The following is a 26,023-nucleotide window of genomic DNA, read 5'->3' as shown; positions in this document are numbered from 1 at the left end:
CTGTTTTGGCTTTGTTACTATATTTTTACAGTAACAAATCAAAGCATTATACCTTCTCCCTTTGAATCCATTTCATTTCCCTCAATAAAATACTGTTGTAGGAAGACAAAAGCAAAGAAATGGAAACTTAGTTCATAAATTAACTGTAAGTACTTAATTTTCTAAGCACAGGTGTTGTAGGTCAGTCCTATGTTTGTTTTTACATACTGTTTACATGTCAGATTCCCAAAATATTAATACTTTATTAACAAAGATCACAGTTTACAGAAATACATTAAATGCAATATTTTGATTATTAACACATGTACAACTGCACACAGCAAAACAATTTCAAATAAAAGTTTAAGAGGTAGAACAAATAATTAGCACACTCGAAAGTCTGTATATATATTTAATACCAAAAAGTCTTTAGCAAGTTTGATATCAAAATGATCTCTATATCTTTTGGGAATTCTCCCAGTTTTCCATGTGTGGATATGGAAAAAGGATATCTATATTTAAAAAAAAGAGCTACCTGTATGTCATTTATCCTATCCAAACCCTTGTCACAAAGTTTTATATTACATACTATTTACAGGAAAGATTCCAATATTGCCAGAAAGTTTCTTTCCAGATTATTAGTGCTTTCAAGTTATTATAACTGAGTATTCTTACTAATATAGTATATCTAAATGACAAAAATATATATATAAAAAGTGACTACCTAATAACAGTTATTAAATTTTTTAGTTTAAGACAGCTTGTGGTTACCAGCAGTTTCAAAAGTATCATAAGGAAAGACTCAATACTGTGGCTTCATAAAAAAATTAGCAAATATTTTTTGTCTTACCATGGAAGCCAATAACATTAGTAGGTCCATCAATATCCTGAAATGTCTCTCTTCCTCATCTGTGTAGTAAGGTCCTTGAAAATATTTTTTTTAAGTATCACATGAGCATGAGCAATCTCTGCAAACAAAATGATTTAGTTTTCTTAAGAGAATGCTACTCTACTGGATGGTTGTCTGTAAGAAAACAAAATGCAACCCTGTGATCCTGGGTGAATTTTTTTTTAATTACCTCATTTTTCCCAAGGAACAATTCTTATTTGAAACTTTTAATTATAGGGAAGAGAAGAAAGTTGTAACTTCTAACATTATTCATTTTGCCTACTTTACTAATAAGCAAACATGAAAATGAACCTATTTTGATATAAGCAAAATGAATATTCATGATGCTCTCAGTAATTATTTTGTGTAAGTACTAATTTTTAAAACAAATATTCCACTAATACAGATTTAACTGCATAACAAACAAAACTCCAAATGAAGGAGAAAAACTGGATGACTGTAGACTTCCAGGATCCATAAACTGCACCTCAAATGACTAAAAGCACTTTGTACCTAATCTGGTCATATAATTAGACTGTCCAAGATTTTCTGTATAATAAATTTATCAAAATTACTTAACAGACTTATTCAAAAGATAATTTAAAGGTTTCAAGGAAAATATTTACTTGCTATGAAGAATTTATTCATTTAAGGTAATTTCAGGACTTTTCCCTTTACTGTAAATATCAATAATATATCTCAAGAGATAATTATTTTCCCTTAAAATTCTCAGGTGGCAAATTTAAAACTTTTATTGTACTAATGAAAAGGATAAAATGAATTGATAGCATTCTTTGGTTTCATACTAGTATATATATCTGAGCAGGTTTTAATTAACTGAGTTACTGAATATGATTAGAATGTCCCCTTACAAGGATCAACTCTTTCCTTAGAACTTCTGAGAATTTCTAAGGATTAGTTTAATAAAATTCATACTATTATTCTACAAAACACCATGTTCCAAACTAAAAAGAATCTTCACCCATTCCCTAGTACAAATATGCCCCTCTAAACTGCATAAACGACAGCAGTGCTTAAAGGATCCAAACAATCTAATACAGTAGCTCAAGTAAACTTTGAAACTTGCTTATTCAGAATTTCATCTGTGTTGTTTCTATATTAAAACCATGCTGAATTTCTAAAATTTCAATAAAAGTAAAAGATGACACTAGGATTAACTGTTTGGTAGCTGCCCAGGGAAATATGCTGAAGATGTAGAAGGGAGGACTACGGGTTTGGAAGATGTCTGTAATGCTCCTAAAGTGCCGTCTTTTTGATGGTCTGCAAATGAGGACAAAAAAAGATTATCTGCATTCACTTAAGTCTTTATATAATACATTTAATTAAACCACAGTGTACAATCCACTTCAGAAATGTCTTCTCACCTGGATTATTGAATAGATTTTGGTTGAGCCCACGTAAAGGAATGCTGTCTTCCCTTTTCTTCAGATATTTGGATTCCAGCCCTAAATTTTCAGCACTTGAAAGGAAAATAGTAATTATTTACTTATTTTAACAAAGTCTTACTTTCGCTTCAGTAAAGTCTGAATGTTTAATCTATATACATACATATACTATGTATGCAATAATATAAGTTATATTTATAGCTTTGTTCAAAACAAATCCCATTTTTCACTGGGTTCTTAAGCAAATAATTCATCTATTCATAAACCAAAGTATACTTCTTTGGTAAAGAGTAAGTTATCTTTTTCCTTTGACCAAAAGCTCCTCAAAATTTTGTTATGCTTCAGAGTTGTCATTATTAAACATTAATACACATTGTACAATAATGAATTCTGGTCAGATGAATACAAATATGAAATTTTGAAAAAACAAAGGAGGGGATATTTCTGTAGTTGTATTTTTCCTCTTTCAACCACGATATTCCTTCTTTCTAAATCTGTCTAGTATTAACAGTTTCTATATTAGTACACCTGCAAGAAGTTCAGGGCTCTTGCAAAACAATGACATTTTATCTTTAAAATTAAATGATGGTCTTTTCCCAATTTTCAGAAAAGAATTAAGTGGCTGAATAGGTGTCTTTTCCAATTTAAAACTTTTTCTTTAACCTTTGCCACTTGTTACTAGCTGACAACAAAACAAACCAATTCTAAACAAAAATCTCAAAATAGCTGAACAGTCCCAATTTTATGGACACGATTATGTTTGATTTTGTACCACAAATATGATCTGTAAGTAAAATTGTTCTTAGTGTGGTATGATGGAGTTAAACAAATAAACAACATGGTGTTCTACCATTAATATGAATTCTAGGTGCTCTGCCACTAACAAATATGAGCTTAAATATAACAAGCACATACATTTCAGGACTTCAAAGAATTCTCACTTTTAAAAAACAGAGGCTCATAAACATTAACTATTTTAATACTCATCTTGGTACTAATTTTAGAGGAGCCAATGAGTGAAGAGAACTGGAATAAGAAGCCTATTTGAGCCATGACAGTAATTTTTTAGTTTGCAATATACTGGGGATGGTGACAGCTCATGATAATGAGTGCCAGCAGACAGGCCTTAAAGCGATTACATTTTAAGTAAATAAAGGCACAATAAGAAAACAGTATTACACACAAAGACTACCCAGAGAGACAAGTTTGCATCTATAAGTTGTTTACTCTAGCTACAACTCACTGATTCAGCAAAACTTCAGTACATAAAACCTGCTTAAGATCTAAAAAAATAGGCAAAGAATCTCTGAGTAGGCAAAACAGAAGTCACAAATTGGCACTAAAGCTTACTTATGTTAGCTTGGCTAGGGGGCAACCTCACAAACCCTTTTACTCTTATCTACCCCAGAATTCTAACAGTTTAACCAGCTGATTTCTCAGTTTACTTTACACCAGAAGCAATTACTCAGAAAAACAAAGAGCTTCTAGAGACAGACACAGCCATACAGGAAAACAAAAGCAAAACAGCCAACTCTGAGGAATTTAAAACATTTCTATCTATTTGCCCAAGAATATATGAAAGGGTGTTCTTCAGTTATGTAGGAAAATCCCTTTTAAAAAATTAAATTTTACTATATGTCTATCCTACAGTTTTAAAAAATGTGAGAAACCTCTTTCTTATAGCTAAAAGGGACTAAGTCAAATCCCACTGATCAGCAACTTAAAACGTTACATAAATAAGTGGTCATAATAGCTTTCAAACACTGATAAAAACTCCCTTTCAAAATTACAAACATTTAAAAAAATTACAAACATTAAATTTTATTTCAAGAGCTTACTTTTCTTTATCAGTTGAGCAAGGCATACTAACAGTTGTTCCTGATTGAACATCTCCTAGTGATGTACTTGGTTTTGTAAACTGCAAGTTAAACTGCACCTGTAAAGAGGGAAAACATGTAACTGAATTAGTGAGAACTGAGACAGTTCTATATGGAGATAGGTGGTTAAATTTTTTCTCTGATGAATATAGACCACAGAAGTTCAAGCTATATAACACAAGCACATTTTATTGAGAAGATTTAATTTAAAAATCCTATTTCTCCTTGACAAAAAAGTTCCTGTCGTATCAGCAAGATGAACAGCACAAATTATCTTAATTATTCTGAAACAAAAACATGAACACTAATACATTTAAATGTTATTGATGCTAAAAGTAACCAAATACCACGATGATGCATTTACCTCATGCATTCTGAGAATTCTTCCCTTTTCACGAACTTTAAGCCTGTCATATTTAAGGATTCTAAATGAGTGCTAGGAATCTGAATACTGAAATAGTCAAAAGTAATCCAAGAATCTATACAAAAGTCCAAACTAAAATATCAAGCATATAGTATGTAGTAGTTTATTTAAAGTAATAATGACTATGACTGAGGGGGTTTCATACCAGGAATGGGTTCTATGTTAGGAAGTCTATAAATGTAAGTCACCATACTAATAAATCAAAGAAAAAAGGTATGATGACTCGCATAAAGAAAAAAAAAGAAAGAAAGAAAAAAGGCATGAGAAGATAAGAAATATCTATTTTTGGTAAAAAAAAAATCATAATAAAATAGAGAAAGATACTAGCTTAATAGGATAAAATTATAAATGAGAAAGGTATATGCTGCTGTCCTTGGCTATCAGGGTTCAATATTCTAAAGATATCAGATCACATTAAATACAAAGAGGATTTTTAAAAAGTGAGATAAGCTGATTTTCATATTCCTTATAGAAAAATAAACATGCAAGAGTGAAGAAAATTTAAAGAGTATATTAATACATAATATAGTTTCCAGCCACCAATAATTAGAAAACCAGACAAAATAAACAAAAAGAATGGTCCCAAAAACTGAACAACTGGTAGGGCAGAACTGTGATCTCTAAGAAAAATGTGATCCCTACCACTGACCCAGCTTTTTAATTAGAGGCACTTCCTGACTATAGGTACAGAGAAAGAACATAATTGCTAAATGGAGGAGATTAAAATCAGTTCAGGGAGGATGAGGTGCCTGGAGGCTGCAAGGCAGAATTCTGAAGAAAAGGGAGCTATAAAGAGAACAAGCCCCAGAAATCTACACATGAATCCCCTTGAGTTTTTGCTGAGTACTAGGAACATGCATAGGGTAAAACTCCACAATGCTGGGCAAATAAAAATGGGAGTTTCACGCTGAACAATTTCCAAGGTTCATAATCATGGAGACAAAGTGGACAGTCCTTGGTAATCATTTAGGGCATTCTGTGGGGAGCTTCGTAACAGGGCTGAACTATCCTTGAGTAAAAGCTACTTTAAATGCATCCTAGTAAAGCTAAAGGAAAAAAGAGAAAAACAAAAAAACTCAAAAAGGACCAAGGGATCCACAAGCAACTTAAATAACTGCCACCCTTTAAAGGAAGATAACAAAATCCAGATAATCAACAATGTAACATTAACAATGTTCCACATCCTATCAGAAATTATTAGAGGACTTCCCTGGTGGTCCAGTGGTCAAGAATCTGCCTTCCAATGCAGGGGATGCAGGTTTGATCCCTGGTCGGGGAACTAAGATCTCATGCCATGGGGCAACCAAGCCCATGTGCCACAACTACTGAACCCACGCACCTCAATTAGAGAGCCAGCGCACCGCAACGAAGAGCCCTCACTCTGTGGAGCCCATGCACCGCAACAAAGATCCCGTGTGCCACAACTAAGACCCGAAGCAGCCAAAAATAAATAAATAAAATAAATATTTAAAAAAATTATTAAAAATGACAAGAAGGAAAACATGAGTCATATGAAGAAAAATCACTCAAACAGATCCAGAGATGATACAAATGATAGAATAAGGATGCACATGTTAAAACAATTATAACTATGAACAAGGATGTAATGGAAATTAAAAGTATGAGAAAAATGCAAGATATAAAAAAAGAATGAAATGGAACTTCTAGAGATGATAAATATCTAAAATGAAAAGTTCTCACTGGACAGAATTAACAGCAAATTAAACAATGCAGAAGAAAAGATTAGTGAACTTTAAGAAAGCATTAGAATCTAATATATATACAATGAAGCAAATAAATGAACAGACTCAATGGGACTGTATCATGTGATCAACCATGAGTAACCGTAATACTAAAAGGAGATAATAAAAAAAGTGAAGAGGGACTTCCCTGGTGGCGCAGTGGTTAAGAATCCACCTGCCAATGCAGGGGACATGGGTTCAAGCCCTGGTCCAGGAAGATCCCACATGCTGCAGAGCAACAAAGCCCATGCGCCACAACTACTGAGCCTGTGCTCTAGAGCCCGCGAGCCACAATTACTGAGCCTGCTCTCTAGAGACTGCGTGCCGCAACTACTGAAGCCCGTGCGCCTAGAGCCCGTGGTCCACAACAAAAGAAGCCACTGCAATGAGAAGCCCACACACCGCAACGAAGAGTAGCCCCCGCTCACCACAACTAGAGAAAGCCCACGCGCAGCAATGAAGACCCAACACAGCAATAAATAAATAAATAAGTAAATAAATAAATAAATGTTTTAAAAAATAAAAAAGTGAAGAAATAATGGCCAGGCCAAAACTGTTCAATCCAGGCAACTATGGAATGATGGCTTCAAAATGCTGAAAGGAAAAAAGAAACTTGTCAACCCAGAATTCTAAATGTAGAGAAGATAAATTCAAAATAAAAATGTTATGAGATTTTTATGAATTTCCCACAGACATGCACTATAAGAAGTCTTAAAGAGCTGCACTGTAAGAAATCTTCATTACAGGAGAAAGGAAAATGATACCAGATGAAAATGTAGGTCTACATAAAGGAATAGAGTTGTGTAAATAGTTAAGTATATGGGTAAAAGGACTTTTCCCTCTCTGTTTAATTTATTGAAAAGATATCTGATTGTTTAAAAAAAAAGTGGGATTTATAACAAATGCAGAAGTAAAATTTTGACGGTAGTTAGCAGGACAGGAATGAGGAAATGGAATTACTGTAGGGTTCTTACATTATATGGAAAGCAGGATAAAATTTTGAAGATAGATTATGATAAGGTGAAGATGTATACTGTAAACTCTAGAGCAAACAAAAACTAAAGCCAATAAGTAGAGACAAAATAGAATGCAAAATAAAATCAGCAATTAATTGAAAAGTCAGGATTAAAGTAGAAAAGAGGGACAAAGAACAGATGGGATATATAGAATACAAACAGCAAGATGATAAAACGTATGAATATATACATTAAATTTTAAATTGTTAAAGACAACATCAAAATGGATGAAAATGTAAGAGTCAGGTATAGAATATCTAAAAGAAATCCAGTTTAAATATAAAGGCACAGATTGGTAAAAGTAAAAGGAAAGAAAGTGATACATCATGTAAACACTAAGAAAGCCAGAGTACAATATTAATATCAAGGTACAGTCTTCTTTCTGTTCTGAGAAATGAAAAAAACAAATTCCTAAGGGTCAAAGAGAGTGAGGAAAACCCCCCTTCTTTCACAGTTGTCTTCTGCCCCAACCCTCAGGCAATTCAGTGGAAAAAGAAGCTACAGGGGTAGTAATGATGATAACAGCAGTGGCCAAGCAGGCACCTAAAACTCTGAAAGAGGGGAATCACACCCTCTGACCAGAAGTGCTGTGGTCTCACAAGCATGATACAAATTCTCATTATATTTTTTCTCTCTCTGTCCTCCCAATGTTTGGCACCAGACACAGACACAATTGCAGGAACTGTGTCTTAGACCAAGGGAATTTAGGTCCATGATTTCTAGCCAGTTTTCAGGAAGAAGGACTCAGGGGATTCTGAAATCTGGGGGGAAATCAAAGAGACAAAGGAACTCAAGAAAGAGATCCTATAAAAGCTGTATATGAACTACTGGGTTCTATTCTAAGCTGGACATGCAAGATCTGACCATAGTCACCATACCAAAGGCTCTGAGAACTAAACTATGGAGTAAACCACCACCCAGGTCACAGAACAGGCACTAGATGGTGCACACACAGACAGATCCAAATAACATGGGCAAACTCTTTAAGGACTGAACTGACACAGAAACAGCAGCCTACAAATGGTAAGTCAGAATTTGCAATTTGAACATAACAAAACTATTTGCTACAAAAAACAATTTTTTTAATTAAAAAAATTTTTTAATTCACATTCTTAGGATTTAAACAAGATCTAGAGTCTCATAACATTCAATACTGGATCCAGACAGAATCCAAAATCACTCAAAAAAGAACCTGTAAAATCTAACTAATCTGCAAGGCAAAAAACAAGCCAACAGATGTCAACTCCAAGATGGCAAAGATAATGGAATTATCAGAAAGGCAGTTAAAAGTATCTATTATAACCATGTTCTAAGAAGTAAAAGTGAATACTCTTGAAATAAATGTAAAGAAAAAGTCTCAGTAAAAAAAAATTAGGACATGTAAAAAAGAAACAAATGGAAATTTAAGAACTGAAAAAATTCACTGGATGGACTCTATAGCATTAAACTGTAAGATCAATCATTAGGAATTATCATATCTGAAAAACAGAGAAAAAAGAAAGGAAGAAGAGAGCCTCATAGACCTGTGGGAAAACATACATGGTCTAACGAATTCATGTTGCCTGAGTCCCAGAAGGACGGGGGAAGAGTGTAGGGCAGAAAACATTTTTAAGAAATAATGGTTGTTGGGCTTCCCTGGTGGCGCAGTGGTTGAGAGTCCGCCTGCCAATGCAGGGGACACGGGTTCGTGACCCGGTCCGGGAAGATCCCACATGCCGCGGAGCGGCTGGGCCCGTGAGCCATGGCCGCTGAGCCTGCGCTCTGCAACGGGAGAGGCCACAACAGTGAGAGGCCCGCGTACCGCAAAAAAAAAAAAAAAGAAAAGAAATAATGGTTGAACACTTCCAAAATTTGGTAAAAGGTATCAACTTAGAGATTCAAGAAACCTAGCAAATCCCAAAAAAGATACGAACAAATTCATGCCTAGACACAACAGACTCCTGAAAACTAAAGGAAAAGAATAAATCTTGAAAGCAGCCTGAGAAAAAGGATGCATTATATATAGTTGAACAACAGTTGGAATTTACTGCTGATTTCTCATCAGAAATCATGGAAGTCTGAGGGAAGTAGAATATTTTTAAAGTGCTTAAGGAAAAAAACTATAAATACATTATTCTATGTCCAGAGAAAATATCATTCAGGAATGAAGGTGAAAGAAGCGTGCTTCCAAGATGAAGAAAAACAAAGAAACTTCTTTGCCAGAAAACCTCCTCTAAAACAAAAGCTAAATAATATTCTATTATTCAGGGAAGTGATATCATGGAAAACATGGAATACCAGGAATAAAGGAAGAGCAACAGAAATGGTAAACAGGGATAAATATAATGGACCATGCTTCTCCACTCAAGTGTTTTATACATATGTATATTGGTTAATAGTAAAAATTACAGCACTGATAGTTTCCAATGTATAGCTGTAATACATATGACATACCAAAACAAAGGGGTAAAGGTAAAGGGACTATACACGGTAGTAAGGTATTTATATTCCACTTGAAGTGGTAAAATATTAATTCTATACATACTGTGAAAAGCTAACTATGTTTATAATGATGCCTGGAGCAACCACTAAAAAAAAAAGTGTACAAAGAGATATAATAAAAAACACACCAGAAGAACTAAAAAGGAATATTTTTTAAATGTGCAAATAATCCAAAAATGAATTCAAGAAAGGGGAAACAAAGGAATGAAAAATAGAGGGAACAAACTAAATATGCCCTTTACCTGAAAACCATTTTAAATAGGATATACACAAGTTTAAAGAAAAAGGTTGGAAAAAGATACTCCATGGAAACACCACTCGAAAGAAAACCTGAGTAGCTATATTCATATCGAACAAAGTAGACTTCAGAGCATGAAAAATTACCAAAAATAAAAGAGGAAATTACATAATGATCAAAGGGTCAAGCAACCAGTAGGACATAACAATTATAAAGGTGTATGCACTGAACAAAAGAGCTTCAAAATACGTGAGGCAAAAAATGATAGAATTAAATGGAAAACTGATAGAAATGGAAACACCCATAATAATAATTGGAGATATCCAATACCGGAGATACTCCTCTCTCAGTTAACTAATACAAAGTCAACAAGGATATAGAAGAACTGAACAAAATCCACCAACTGAATTTGACTAACATTTAGATCAGTGAAGTTTATCCCAAGAATGCAAGGCTTATAAAATATTTGAAAATCAACATAATACATCTTAATTTAACTGATGAGAGAAAAATCACACAATCATATCAATGCATTAAAAAGCCACTAGTAATGAGTTTAACAAATGAGTAGAGCAAGTTTTCAGGATACAAGGTCAATATACAAAAATCAATTACATTTGTATACAGCATCAATGAATATTCTGAGAAAGTAATTAATAAAACAATTACATTCACAATAGCATCAAATGAGTAAAATACTTAGGAATAAACAATAAAAGAAATGCAGAATCTGACATTGAAAACTGTAAAACACTGATGAGAGAAATTAAAGGATACTTAAATAAATGGAGAGGCATATTAACATTCATGGATTTAAAAATAAAATGTTGTCAAAATGACATTTATTCCAAAATTGATCTATAAATTCTATATATCCTATCAAAATTCAAGCAGGCTATTTTGTAGAAGTTGACAAGCTGAATCCAAACATTTATATGGATATATTAAGTATCTAAAATAATAAAACAAGTTTGAAAAAGAAGAGAGTTGGTGGATTTATACAACTCAATTTCAAAACTTAATATTATTAAGTCACAGTAATCATGACAGTGTGGTATTGGCACAAGAACAGACAATCAATGAAACAGAATTAAGAGTCCAGAAATCCTTACATTTATGGTCAAATAATTTGCCTAAATCAACAGTATTTAACAACTGTTACTGAGAGAACTGGATATCAACATGCCAAAACAAAACAAAAAAACCCAAGACCCTTACCTCATTCCATACATAAAACTCATACTATACATAAAAAGTAGCTCGCAATGGATCACAGATCTTATTTTCCATCTGTGGTTGCACAGAGTTCTTAGATACAACTCCAAAAGCATGATCAACTAAAGAAAAAAATTTGATAAACTGGACCTCATCAAATTAAAAACTTTTTGTTCTTCAAAAGAGAAAATAAAAGAGAAGCCACAGACTGGAAGAAATATTTGCAAACATTTATCTGATAAAGGACTTGTATCCAAAATATTTAAAGAACTCAAAACTCAAGAGAAACAACCTAATTTTAAAACAGGCAAAAGATTCAAATAGATATTTCACCAAAGCAGATATACTGATGTCAAACACACACATAAAAAACTGCTCTCAACCTCATTAGCTTTTAGGGAAATGCATGCTAAAATCACAAGATACTTCTACACATCTACTAGAATGCCTGAAATTAAACAACTGACCATATCAAGTGTTGATAAGCATACAGAACTTGAACTCTCAGACTGCTAGTGGTAAACGGCACAACCACTTTGGAAAAGTGTGGTAGGTTCTTAAAAATCAAATATATATTGACAGCCAATCCATTCCTAGGTACTCACCCCAGAGAAATACAAAGACTTGTACCCAAATGTTCATAGCTTTATTTGTAATACCCAAAAGCTGAAAATAACCCGAATGTTCATCAATTGATGAATGTATGGATAAGCAAGTTGTGGTATACCCATACAACGAAATACTACTGAGCAATTAAAAGAATGAACTACTGATACACACTACCACCTGGAAAAAGCACAAAAAAGTCATGCTGAGTGAAAGCAGACATAATGTATGACTCTATTCATCTGAAATGCAGAAAGGCAAATTTATAGAGACAGAAAGCAGATCAGTAGTTGCCTAGGGCTGGGGGCAAGAGTGTGGATTGGCTTCCCTGGTGGCGCAGTGGTTGGGAGTCCGCCTGCTGATGCAGGGGACACGGGTTTGTGCCCCGGTCTGGGAGGGTCCCACATGCCGCAGAGCAGCTGGGCCCGTGAGCCGTGGCCGTTGGGCCTGCGCGGCCGGAGCCTGTGCTCCGCAGCGGGAGAGGCCACAACAGTGAGAGGCCCACATACCACAAAAAAAAAAAAAAAAAAGTGTGGATTAACTGCAAAAAAGCACTAAGGAACATTTTGGGGAAATGTAAATGCTCAAAACTGGACCATCATGATGGTTTCACAACTCTATAAACTGACTGAAATTACTGAACTGTAGACTTAAGCATGGGAGGATTGCATGTATGTACTATAATAAAGTTTTAAATTTTTTCAAAAGGCACCTTAAAAAGAGTAAAAAGATAATTCCAAAATTGGGAAATAACAGTTAACATATAAAACCAATAGCAGACCAGTGAATGTTCAGAATATATAAAGAACACTTATGATGTCATCTTACAGGGGTTAAACATCCCAAACAGAAAATGAATAAAAGAAATAAAGAGAAATTATACAGAAGAGTAAACATAATCCATAGATACACAAAAAGATGTTCCTCACTTAATAATCAGGGAAATGCTGATTAACATCAGTCACTAGATAGGCAAAATGCCTCTGACCCAGTTCCTTTTAAGAATTTGTCCTACAGTAAATACATACACACCCAACATAGGTACACCTCAATACATAAGGCAAATGCTAACAGCCATAAATGGGGAAATCTACAGTAACACAATAACAGTGGGGGACTTTAACACCACACTTACACCAATAGATAGATCATCCAGACGGAAAATTAATAAGGAAACACAAGCCTTAAATGACACATTACAACAGATAGACTTAATGGATATTTATAGGACATTCCATCCAAAAGCAGCAGAATACACTGTCTTCTCAAGTGCACATGGAACATTCTTCAGGATAGATCACATCATGGGTCACAAATCAAGCCTTGGTAAATTTAAGAAAATTGAGATCATATCAAGCATGTTTTCCGACCACAACGCTATGAAATTAGATATCAATTATAGGGAAGAAAAGTGTAAAAAACACAAACACATGGAGGCTAAACAATACATTACTAAATAATCAATGGATCACTGAAGAAATCAAAGAGGAAATAAAAATATACCTAGAGACAAATGACAATGAAAACATGACAATCCAAAACCTATGGGACGCAGCAAAAGCAGTTCTAAGAGGGAAGTTTATAGCAATATATCCTACCTCAAGAAACAAGAAAAATCTCAAATAAACAACCTATCCTTACACCAAAAGTGACTAAAGAAGAACAAACAAAACCCAAAGTTAGTAGAAGGAGAGAAATCACAAAGATCAGAGTAGAAATAAATGAAATAGAGACAAAAAAACAATAGCAAAAATCAATGAAACTAAAAGCTGGTTCTTTGAGAAGGTAAACAAAACTGATAAACCTTTAGCCAGACTCAACAAGAAAAAAAGGGAGAGAATCCAAATCAATAAAATTAGAAATGAAAAGGGAGAAGTTGCAATGGACACCACAGAAATACAAAGGATCATAAGAGATTACTACAAGCAACTACACGCAAATAAAATGGACAACCTAGAAGAAATGGACAAATTCTTAGAAAGATACAACCTTCTAAGTCTGAAACAGGAAGAAATAGAAAATATGAACAGACCAATCGCAAGTAGTGAAATTGAAACTGTGATTAAAAATCTTCCAACAAACATCCATGGCCAGATGGCTTCACAGGTGATTTCTATCAAACATTTAGAGAAGAGTTAACACCTACCCTTCTAAAACTCTTCCAAAAAATTGGGGAGGAAGGAACACTCCCAAGCTCATTCTACGAGGCCACCATCACCTGATACCAAAACCAGACAAAGACATCACACACAAAAAATTACAGGCCAATATCACTGATGATCACAGACACAAAAGTCCTCAACAAAATACTAGCAAACTGAATCCAACAACACATTAAAAGGATCATACACCATGATCAAGTGGGATTTATCCCAGGGATGCAAGGATTCTTCAATATACACAAATCAATGTGATACACCATATTAACAAATTGAAGAATAAAAACCATATGATCATCTCAATAGATGCAGAAAAAGCTTTTGACAAAATTCAACACCCACTTATGATAAAAACTCCCCAGGAAGCGGGCTTAGAGAGAACCTACCCCAACATAATAAAGGCCATATACAACAAACCCACAGCAAATATCATTCTCAATGGTGAAAAACTGAAAGCATCTCCTCTAAGATCAGGAATAAGACAAGGATGTCCACTCTCACTACTATTATTCAACACAGTTTTGGAAGTTTTAGCCACAGCAATCAGAGAAGAAAAAGAAATAAAAGGAATCCATACTGGAAAACAAGAAGTAAAACTGTCACCGTTTGCAGATGACATGATACTATACATAGAAAATCCTAAAGATGCTACCAGAAAACTACTAGAGCTAATCAATGAATTTGATAAAGTTGCAGGATACAAAAATTAATGCAAAGAAATCTCTTGCATTCCTATACACTAACAATGAAAGATCAGAAAGAGAGATTAAGGAAACAATCCCATTTACCATCACATCAAAAAGAATAAAACACCTAGGAATAAACCTATAAAGAGTCAAAGACCTATACTCAGAAAACTATAAGATACTGATGAAAGAAATCAAAGATGACACAAACAGATGGAGAGATATAACATGTTCTTGGATTGGAAGAATCAATATTGTGAAAATGACTATATTACCCACAGCAACGTACAGACTCAATGCAATCTCTATCAAATTACCAAGGGCATTTTTCACAAAACTAGAACAAAAACTTTTACAATTTGTATGGAAAAACAAAAGACCCCAAACAGCCACAGCAATCTTGAGAAAGAACAGAGCTGGAGGAATCAGGCTCCCCGACTTCAGACTATACTCTGAAGCTACAGTCATCAAACAGTATAGTACTGGCCCCAAAACAGAAATATAGATCCATGGAACAGAGGTAAACCCATGCACCTAGGGCCACCTAACCTATGACAAAGGAGGCAAGAATATATAATGGAGAAAAGAGAGTCTCTTCAATAAATGGTGCTGGGAAAACTGGACAGCTACATGTAGAAGAATGAAATTAGAACACTCCCTAACACCACACACAAAATTAAACTCAAAAAGGACCTAAATGTAAGACTGGATACTATAAAACTCTTAGAGGAAAATATAGGTAGAACACTCCTTGACATCAATCACAGCAAGATCTTTTTTGATCCACCACCTAGAGTAATGAAAATAAAAGCAAAAATAAACAAATGGGACCTAATGAAACTTAAAAGCTTTTGCACGGCAAAGAAAGCCATAAACAAAACGAAAAGACAACCCACAGAATGGGAGAAAATACTTGCAAACAAAACCAACTGACAAGGGGCTAATTTCCAAAATACACAAACAGCTCATGCAGCTCAATATCAAAAAAAGAAACAACCCAATCAAAAAATGGGCAGAAGACCTAAACAGACATTTCTCCAAAGACATACAGATGGCCAACAAACACTTGAAAAGATGCTCAACATCACTAATTATTAGAGAAATGCAAATCAAAACTACTATCACTTCATACTGGTCAGAATGGCCATCATCAAAAAATCTACAAACAATAAATGCTGGAGAAGGTGTGGAGAAAAGGGAACCCTCCAACACTGTTGGTGGGAATGTAAATTGGTACAGCCACTATGGAGAACAGTATGGAGGTTCATTAAAAAACTAAAAATAGAGCTACCATATGACCCAGCAATTCCACTCCTAGGCATATAACCAGAGAAAACCAGAATTCAAAAGGATGCATGCACCCCAATGTTCACTGCAGCACTATTTACAATAGCCAGGACATGGAAGCAACCTAAATGTCCACTGACAGAGGAATGGATAAAGATGTGGAACATATATACAATGGAATATTAGTCAGCCATAAAAACGAAATTGTGCCATTTGCAGAGACATGGACTGATGTAGAGAATGTCATACAGAGTGAAGTAAGTCAGAAAGAGAAAAACAAATATCGTATAATATCCCTTATATGTGGAATCTAGAAAAATGGTACAGATGAGCTTATTTGCAAAGCAGAAAGAGTCACAGATGTAGAGAACAAACTTATGGTTACCAAGCGGGGAAGAGGGGGTGGGATGAACTGGGAGATTGCGATTGACACATATGTACTCTTATGTATAAAATAGATAACTAATGAGAACCTACTGTATAGCACAGGGTACTCTGCTCAATGCTCTGTAGTGACCTAAATGGGAAGGAAATCTAAAAAACAAGTGGATATATGTATACATACAACTGATTTACTTTGCTGCACAGCAGAAACTAACACAGCGTTGTAAAGCAACTATACTCCAATAAAAATTAATTAAAAAAGAAAGAATTTATCCTACAAATCTATTTGTACAGACACAAAGAAGTATATACAAAGGTAACTACTGAAACATGTATGACTATCTAGATTGAAAACAACTTAATCGTCCATTAACAGAGCACTATTAAATTATCGTACATCCATATACTGGAATACTTCTAAGTTATTAAAAACAAACACGCAAGGAAAAACTTACATTCTAATACATGAAAATGGACCTGTACCATGATAATACTGTTAAACGAAAAAAGCAAGGTGTAGAACAGTGGGCATGTACTATTTATGCTTATCTATACCAACACTCATGTATACAAACATACAGACATATACATATATCCTTATATATATTTTAAGTATTTTTCGAATATATCACAAAAAACTCCCTGGATTTCTTCTCTGAGGAGGAGACTAGGAACCACAGGAGGTACATTTAGACAATACATCCTCTTAAATATTTGGGAGCTTCCCATGCTTATATATTTTTATCTATTTTTTAAATAGTTAATACAAAAGAAATAAAAATTAATTTAGAACCATCTGTGGAATGAGATGGTTAAGCAAACTGAGAAATGCTATCCCTAGAAAAAATCTGTCTCTGAATAAACACTGTGGGCTAAACACTATCAAAAATTAATCAATCATCTGATCTCAGTTCCTTTCTTACTGCAGAAAATCCCTTACCTACTGCATAATCTCCAGGATGAAATCTGATCATGTTTGACTTTGTGAATTTATGCCACACAAAAAGCATCAGAATCAGATATTCTAAAGTTTTTAAGAGATTCTGTCACAAGTACTTTCTTTGACATCAAATAACATCTCCTCTTTAATAACAGGTTAGATTGAAAGATACTACAGTTTACCATCATAATGTGTTTTACCACAAACTGTACTTTGTCTTGTTCATTGTTATACCTCTTGCAACTAGAACAATGTCTAGCCATAGCAGACATTCATTAAATATATACCAAAAGAATGAATCCTTAGAGATTACTGTCTTCAAAAATAAAAGTGAAGAAACAAGTTATTTTGTCTATTTTGCTTTAAAAGTATCAAGTGATCTTTCTATTTGTCAGCATGGCACAATCTTTTAAAACACTCCTATGTATTTCCTTCAGCATGATTTTGTTTCTTTCTTAATTTAACTCATGTTATTCTACATCCTCACAGTTAAACAACTACTTGAATGTACTAAATCTTGACAGTAACATTTTAAGAAATTAGGTATATCACAGATTCAATGTCATTAAATAATTTAATTTTTTTTTTTTACCACAACTAAAAGGACCATGTTTTAATCGCCATAGCTGCTAGCACAAGACTACCTAGATTAGTGGTCTCCATAGCAGGCAGTGATTACAACCGCCCATTGGGGTATGCGAAGAAAATCTTTTAACTTTGATTTATATACATTTTTTAATCTCATTCTTTAATTTCTATTTTGGAATACATTTTACTATTAATAATAACAGATAACATTAATGAAGCACTTATGTACCAGGAACTATTCTAAGCAAATGCAGCTCCTCATTTTAATAATCACAAAAATCCAGTAAGATAGATAAAATTATTGCTCCACTTTACAAATGGAGAAACTGAAACAAAACAGTTGGATATTGTTTTTTGTTTGTTACTGGCTTGCCCAACTTCATACTGACAGAGGCAGGATTTAAACTCTAACAACAGATTCCATGTTTTTAACCATTATAATTGAGTAGTATATGCATTCAATTCACAAATAAATAAATATTCATGTATCAGAGATTCAAACTCAAAGTGTATTAGGGTTTTTTGGTTGTTGTTGTTAGGGATGCATATCAAAAGAAGATGGAGATCAATAATATAGGAGACACTGAAAGTCTTGAGTCAGTATTTAAGAACAGGATTGTTAAAATGATTCCTCTGATTTCAGAAGAACTATAAGAAAGGTAATCTTATAAGTCATATTTAGTCCTACCAACTAAGCAATTATCTGTACTAGTTCCTGTCCTCATTTTGGACATTATATATATTCCTGGAAAGCTGTTTAAAATAAAAAAGCAATTGTGAATTTGATAATAATTCTCAAGAAAAAAACTGTTATCAAGACATAAGCACACGTGAGCATACTGATATTTATTTTAAAACAACAGTATTCCTTTGATTACACATATCTAATTTTCAATAAGCAATATAAGAAAAGCCAATTAAATGCAACTAAATACTCTTTACATAATAACATTCTAAGCATAAAAACTCAGGCTTAATTCTCATTTCACTGAGAACTCTCAATAGCTCCAAATAGTAATTAATAAGGTTATGGTTAAAAAGAAGTACATGCCTAAGCAACAAAGCAAACTTATTTTTAGGGCAGCCCAAAACTAATTTGAGAAAGCGTTTATAACAGCAGTTTCAAAGTCCTCAATTCTACATTTTATAAAATATTCTTTTCAAAAATGTTTGTCCCCATGATTTAGGAAAAAATCAATTTGGACTTTAAGTTAGGAATGAAAACAGAATCAGTGGCTCATCTGGGTGGATTAAATTACAGTGAAAATAGAATTATAATACATGTGAAAACACTTATATAACTAAGACAGTAATAACAATGATGAAAAACTCAAGTGAGCAGAGAAAAGCCTTCACAAATAAATCAAGGTTTGGAGGGATTGCTAAGCATGTGCTATTTGAGATAATGTTGCCAAAACTACATTTTATAATTTGTAATAACCCTGCCCATCAGACCCTTAAATTCTGACAATGGGATCCAAAATGTCACCACAGCTAATATGCCAGCAGTATGAAGTCAGTAATCCTAGATAAGTTTGAGAGTTCTAGAAGATATAAGTAGAAGAATGAATAAAAATGGAGAGGCTGAACAGGAATAAAAAATGTTTAAACATACTGATACCTAGGTTATTATAAATTATAGTAACTCAAAAAATATCATATAATGTAGATAATATTTCCTGTAAGCATATACACTAGATATTCAGAAATATATTCATCTAATACATCACCTAATACACTTAGCAACTGATCAAAGAATAAATTAATTTTTTAATTAAAATTTAAATTGCTTTTTTTTTTTTTAAAAAAGGTATTAGAATTGGCTACCTTTGGTCCTGAAACTGGGTGGATGCTATTTTTGGCAGCTATAGGATGAGGAAAGGTATTCTGGAATGCAAATGCAGAGGAGACAGGATAACCAATCCCACAAGTTGGGTAAGTCAGTCTACTATCAACCTAAAAATAAAAGCATAAAAAAGGTTAAGGATAAGAAATTAGTTCTAAATGGTATTTGGTGATCCAGGAGGCATTAACATCTGTTATAATAACAGTTAAGGACACTATCCCAGAAGCCGATTTTGTTTATCATGACACTACAAAACTCTGCTTCATTATATAACATATCATGAGGCTGGAATACCTTTGGCCCAGAGGGCTTTTCAGAGTGGCTTTGCAAGCTTAGACAAAACAAAACCACTGGACCTGCCTTTGAACTGAAGTAAAACAAAGACCTCTGAACCATCTTGGTTCCCTCGAGGCCTCAAATTACTGAAAAGGGGGTTGAGGGGTAGTCATAGATCAAAAGGCCAATAAGGGATAAATAAAAATAATTTTCTGCCAGATTGAGTAAAAACAGTATTTGTATTCTTAGAAATAATTTGCTCTGCCACTAATTTTCAATATAGTGACACCACCATTAACGAACATCATGAAAAGTTTGTTTTTACAAGAGGACAATTACAACACAAATCTTAATAAGCACTCATGTACAAAAGTGGCTGTATGACAAAAATACCTTTTACACAGCTATTTATCATCAGTCATTGAGGTTAAGCCTGTCAAGTTTTTTCAAGTTTGTAATTCAGTACCAGGCACTTCACTCTGCACCTTTTCCCAAATTAGCACAAATCCTTTCCCTTTAAACATCAAGTACTATCTCATTTACTAGAGTAGATTAAAAATTCTATTATGGATTTGCATTTTAAATCCTCTGCCAATGCCCTCCAGTCAAAGACCACCAGAAACATATCTAGAGGTGTACTCACTCTTTGCAACAAGGAAGACTGAACACCACGTGGAACCTAGTAAGAGAGGTGTCTCAGTAAGACAGTGTTAAAAGGGAGTTATTTATTGGACTTAGTCATGTGTTAGGTGAGTTAAGGAACAGTTTAAGAACACAGGGCTTTGCTGTGGACTGGATGCTATCAAGAAACGGGGATAACTATATGACTGGGTATCTGAATAAATCTTATCTAATAAGGCAGGATGAATGTATAAAGGCTGAAGCTATAATTAGTAATGAGCAGCAGTCACTCACTTTAGCCAGGATAGGATACTTGCCCATTTTTGTGGTTTGGCAATGTCATATTCTTGTCTGTGTTCAGACATGATTATGAAGTGGTCTTGTTTTTGTCTTAATCCATCACAGAGAGTGGCCTTGCCTGATGCTGATACTCTGTGAAATTGTTTATGTTCAGCAGGAGAACCCCAAAACCTCGCTCTGAGTGCAAGGTCAGTTCCCAGCAATCCCTAGACCTAGCTGATATTACCAAGCCAGATCCAGGTACTCGGAGCTAAAAAACTCTAACGAGTTTCTTCCAGAATCTAGAGCTGACAAGCCTGGTAATAGGGTTTTTCTTTCTCTCTTTTTCTTCTAATAGAACTCAGATTAGGCTCCTCCACTACAGTGTCAAACTTGAGCCCATACCTTGTTCTCCCTTACTGAGGCCTCCTAAATACTTTGTGTGTGTGTTAACAGTTTTTCAGCACATTTGGCATTAGTTAATACTGAGTGATTTCAATATCCATTAAAATCTTACAAAGAAGTGTACCCTTAAAATATAGCCTCTTTGTTAAGAATAAGTGTACCTTTATGTCCCACTTCCAAATGGAACTTAAACTCTACTTCAGTGCTAAAAATTGTAGGACTCTAGTCATATTAGGTACCAGCACCTAACAATCTGGAAATATGTTTGTTTTAGAAAATTTACTAAGACCACTCACAACATCTTAATTTAAATCTTACCACATTAGAGTTAGGAGAAATTCCACTTCTGATGGTGTTGCTACTAGAATGTACAGGTGGAGTGGTTGAAGGTCCCAATACATCTTGCTTTCTCACTAGCTGATTTTCATTTAATTCTTTATTTAACCATGTGATTACTTAAATAAAAGAACAAGTAACAAGGTAAAGAATTTTGAATATTTTTATTTTTCTAATAATTTTAAATATTTAAAAATTATATTGACTTTTTTTAATTTAAAGTTTTTAAAACTACCTTATATCACAGGAGAATAACATAGGTTCACCTAAATTTTTGTCATTAAATATTCTTATTTTAGCAACTGCCACATAGGACTCCTTATTCTTTTACTATCAGAAGCACATATTTCTGCTAGTCAAGGATCTCTTTAAAGGCTTTCATTTCCAGAATGATACCTTCCAGTTTATTTAAAATTCAAACTCTTATTTCTCATAATCAGTATCAGAAACTGAGAAAATGTTAAAGGCCTAATCTCATATTTTTGTTTCAAATAGTTCATACTATTACCAGTAGGTAAACACAGCAATTATAACAAGTAGTAGTAAAGAATTTAAATAGTAAATTATAGTTAATATTTTCAACACTTAATTTTGGGTTACTGACACATGTAATAGGGTTTTTTTTAATAATGATGGTAACTGTTTTACAGGACAGTTGATATAATTTACTACAGCAAAGACATTAAAATGGTACCTTTAAAGCAGATTATTTGTATATAGCAGTACCTTGATTTACCTAGTCTTATGAATTCAAATAAAAATTTCAGGTTAAGAATAAAGCTACAAACCTCATTTACATAAAAAGGTAAAATACTTACACTTCTCATTATTTTTTAGAAGCTGTTTGCTTTCTTCAAGTTTTTGAACTGTAGCTTCTAATTGTTCTTGTAATTTGCATACCTGAAATATGTTAATCCTTATAGTAAGCATAATAAAGACTAAAATAAAGACTGAAGAAATGTATTACTATTCATTAAATAATTAACAGCTATTAATTACTATTAAATAAGAAAGGAATTAGCTCAGCAGTGAAATAAAATATATAATTACATATATACACACATATACATACACATATATACGTATGAACACTCAAGGTATCTGAGTCATGATAACTAACTTTTCAAACTGAAATAGGTTATTAAATTCTATTGATTATAGTCACGTTCTTTTGGGGAAAAAAAGCCAAAACTATTCTCTGATATAACGAAGTAGAAGTTTTAAAAATACATGAGGAAATTCATTACGCTTTGCAAATACTCACACACGCAAAAATATAAAATATTAACTACCTCTTGCTCTTTAATTCGGAGAGACTGTACAACATCTTGTAATTCTTTTTGTTCCTTTTGTAATTTTTCTTCCTTCTCAGCCAAGAGTTTCTCTTGCTGAATAGTTACTGTATTCTTCAGTTTCAATTTACCCATTAAGGTCTTCAGATCCCCTTGCAACTTTTTGATAATTTCATTTGCCTGTAAAAGAGCTTTATATGTACATCTCTACATAATCCAATGAAATATCAATATTCTATTAAGTTTTTAAAAACAAACCTTAAGAAGTTCAGCTGATAATGATTTTATTGTAGCTTCAAGTTTTCCTAGTTGTACCTGATTTTTCTCACCATTTTCTTCTAAAGCCACCTGATACATATTTTTAAAAACATGAATAATTAGGAAGTCTGTGTTTATTTAGGAAAAGTATCATTTATAAACGTGATCATTTATAGATCATTTATAAACCATCAATTTGTTTAGAAAATTTTAAAACAGACCTTTTGTTCCTGGATTGTATCAAATGCTTCTTTTGTTCTTAAAACAAGCTGATCCTTATCCTTGATTTCCTGTTCTAAAACAGCCACTTTTGTTTGTAGATGATTAATATGCTTTTCTTTTTCATGGCACTCAGCATCAAGTGTAGAATTCTCTCTTCGCAAAGAGAGGACTTCTTGCTTAGCCCGCTGGAGCTCCTAGAGGAGGAAAAAAAAAAGTTGCATTATGAAAAAGGAAAGTTGGCTGGTTCGGTAATTTATAATTAAGATATTTAAAACAGAAAAAATGTCTTTAATAACTTTAAAGTTCTAGTACTGGTATTCTTTTAAAGAAATGAAGGTCTCTCTAAAGGCACATGTAACTTGTAGATCTGAAATATAATTGTAAAATAAACTAGTATCTAATGCAATGACAAGGGAAAATAAAACAATCCTTATTTATGAATAAATTACTAGAACTTTTGAAAACCAGTAACAAGAATTTTCTGATGTCTTGAAATCTACAGTTTAAAAAAAATCACTTAGGTAATAAATGCTCATTATAACAGAATTTCAAAATACATAAAATATATAAATGAAAAGAAAGCCCTATCATTCTACCACCAAAGCAGTGGCTCTCAATCTAGTCTGCATATTGAAATCACCTGGAAAGCTTTAAAAACTACTGATGCCTGGTACCATGCCCAAGAGATTCTGATTTCATTAGTGTGAGATATGGCCTGAGTTCTTCAACTGTTTCCAAGGGTAGCCAAGGAATCATGCATGAGATATTGTTAACTGACAATAATTGTTAATTAAAAACAGATTATTATACTAAGTGAAGTCAGAAAGAGAAAGAAATACTATATGATACCACTTATATGTGGAATCCAAAATATGATACAAATGAACATATTTACAAAACAGAAACAGACTCATAGACATAGAAAACAAACTTATGGTTACCAAAAGGGCAGCTGGGGGGCAGGCTGGCTATAAATTAGGAGTTTAGGATTAGCAGATACAAACTACTACGTATAAAATAGATAAATAACGAGGTCCTAATGTATATCACAGGGAACTATATTCAATAACCTATGATAAACCATAATGGAAAATATGAAAATAATATTAAAAAATAATTTTTAAAAATATCTATACTAGATCACATCTCAATCAGCTAATATCAGTCCAAATGTTGCCAGTATACTATACTAAAGCCCAGTATGTAGTATTCCTAATTAGTTTTCGGTTTTAACAAAAACTTTACAAAATAATTTTATAGTATTATACCATAGTGGTTTTAGAAACACAGACTCTGCTATCAGGCAGACTTAGAATACAAATCCTGGCTCTTCTGTGTGACCCTGGGAATTACTTAACCTCCTTAAATTTCAGTCCCTTATTTGTAGAATAGAAAAAACACCTCATAAATTATTTAATTTCATCTTCACAAAAACCCTTACATAAGCTACTTAGCATATTGCCTGGCACATAGTAAATACCTGATAAACGGTAGTAATTACTAATTTTAGGGTACTAATCTCTAAAAGGTATAATTTAACATAATTAGGTAACAATACTCAGAAGTTTAAAAAAGAAAATTCCCAGGACTCATAATTTGCAAGTCTTATGCAAAGCTTGGAAGAAATATTTTGATTACATTATATGAAAATCAACATAACAAAGCACACTGTTTGTATACACTGGCCAGTGTCAGTGCTAAAACAGAAGAAACCACGTAGCATTATAATGAAGTATTCACTATCCAATGTACTATGCAGGCTGAAATGTTTTACTAACTGATGTGAAAGGTGAAGAGGGTAGTGAGAAGGACTGAAGACATCTAATTGTTAGGACAGAATGCTGTGAGGATCTGAACATAAAATCAGTCAGGCTTTAGGGCTTCCTTCGTGGCGCAGTGGTTGAGAGTCAGCCTGCTGATGAAGGGGACGTGGGTTCGTGCCCCGATCCGGGAAGATCCCACATGCCACGGAGCGGCTGGGCCCGTGAGCCATGGCCACTGAGCCTGGGCGTCCGGAGCCTGTGCTCCGCAACGGGAGAGGCCCAGCAGTGAGAGGCCAGCGTACCGCAAAAAAAAAAAAAAAAATCAGGCTTTAGAGTTTCTAAGCATGACAGACTGGTCAAATGGAGTTGGATGTCTTGTGAGCTAGAATAACACTGGAGATCTTTACATTCAAACATGACAGACTTAACAAAATCTACATATGTTTTCTAATAACTCATATGACAATAATGTATAATAATGCTAGGAAGGAGTCTATCATCACTGGCAAAGTATCAACAAAAGTACCACTATAGCAAAATATTTTAAATGTCTCTGTTGCCTAAAAGAACAAGGTAGTACTAGAGACAGGTAAATAAAGGATTTCAATCCTCACTTTTCTACTTATGGCCATGCCAACTTGGGCAAGTTACTTAAGTTTAAGTTCTCTGTGCCTTAGTTTCATCATCTGTAAGATGGGGATAATAACAGTACCTTCTTTAAAATAATTGTTATAAGAATTAAATGAGTTAATATATATGCCAAGCACATAAAACAGTGTTCAGTAAGCATTAGCTATTATCATTTCTA

At 33.6% G+C, this 26,023-nt stretch overlaps 1 protein-coding gene across 1 annotated transcript in view; it reads right to left on the bottom strand.

Annotated features, from left to right (window-relative positions):
- Positions 1-1,266: 1,266 nt before the first annotated feature.
- Positions 1,267-26,023, bottom strand: part of SASS6 (SAS-6 centriolar assembly protein) — a 50,625-nt gene continuing 25,868 nt past the window's right edge. Inside the window, exons 9-17 of the mRNA XM_082834504.1 lie at positions 23,452-23,646; positions 23,231-23,320; positions 22,973-23,152; positions 22,499-22,580; positions 21,663-21,799; positions 19,745-19,873; positions 4,113-4,210; positions 2,254-2,348; positions 1,267-2,149 (exon numbers count right to left, since the gene is read on the bottom strand). Coding sequence (XP_082690630.1) covers positions 2,043-2,149; positions 2,254-2,348; positions 4,113-4,210; positions 19,745-19,873; positions 21,663-21,799; positions 22,499-22,580; positions 22,973-23,152; positions 23,231-23,320; positions 23,452-23,646 — 1,113 coding nt within the window. The 3' untranslated portion in view covers positions 1,267-2,042. The remainder of the gene's footprint in view (positions 2,150-2,253; positions 2,349-4,112; positions 4,211-19,744; positions 19,874-21,662; positions 21,800-22,498; positions 22,581-22,972; positions 23,153-23,230; positions 23,321-23,451; positions 23,647-26,023) is intronic.

The sequence above is a fragment of the Leucopleurus acutus genome (genome assembly GCF_964270905.1).
Source record: "Leucopleurus acutus genome assembly, chromosome: 2".
Taxonomy (NCBI): domain Eukaryota; kingdom Metazoa; phylum Chordata; class Mammalia; order Artiodactyla; family Delphinidae; genus Leucopleurus; species Leucopleurus acutus.
Note: the sequence above shows the minus strand (reverse complement) of the source record. Positions and strands in the feature narration are given on the sequence as shown.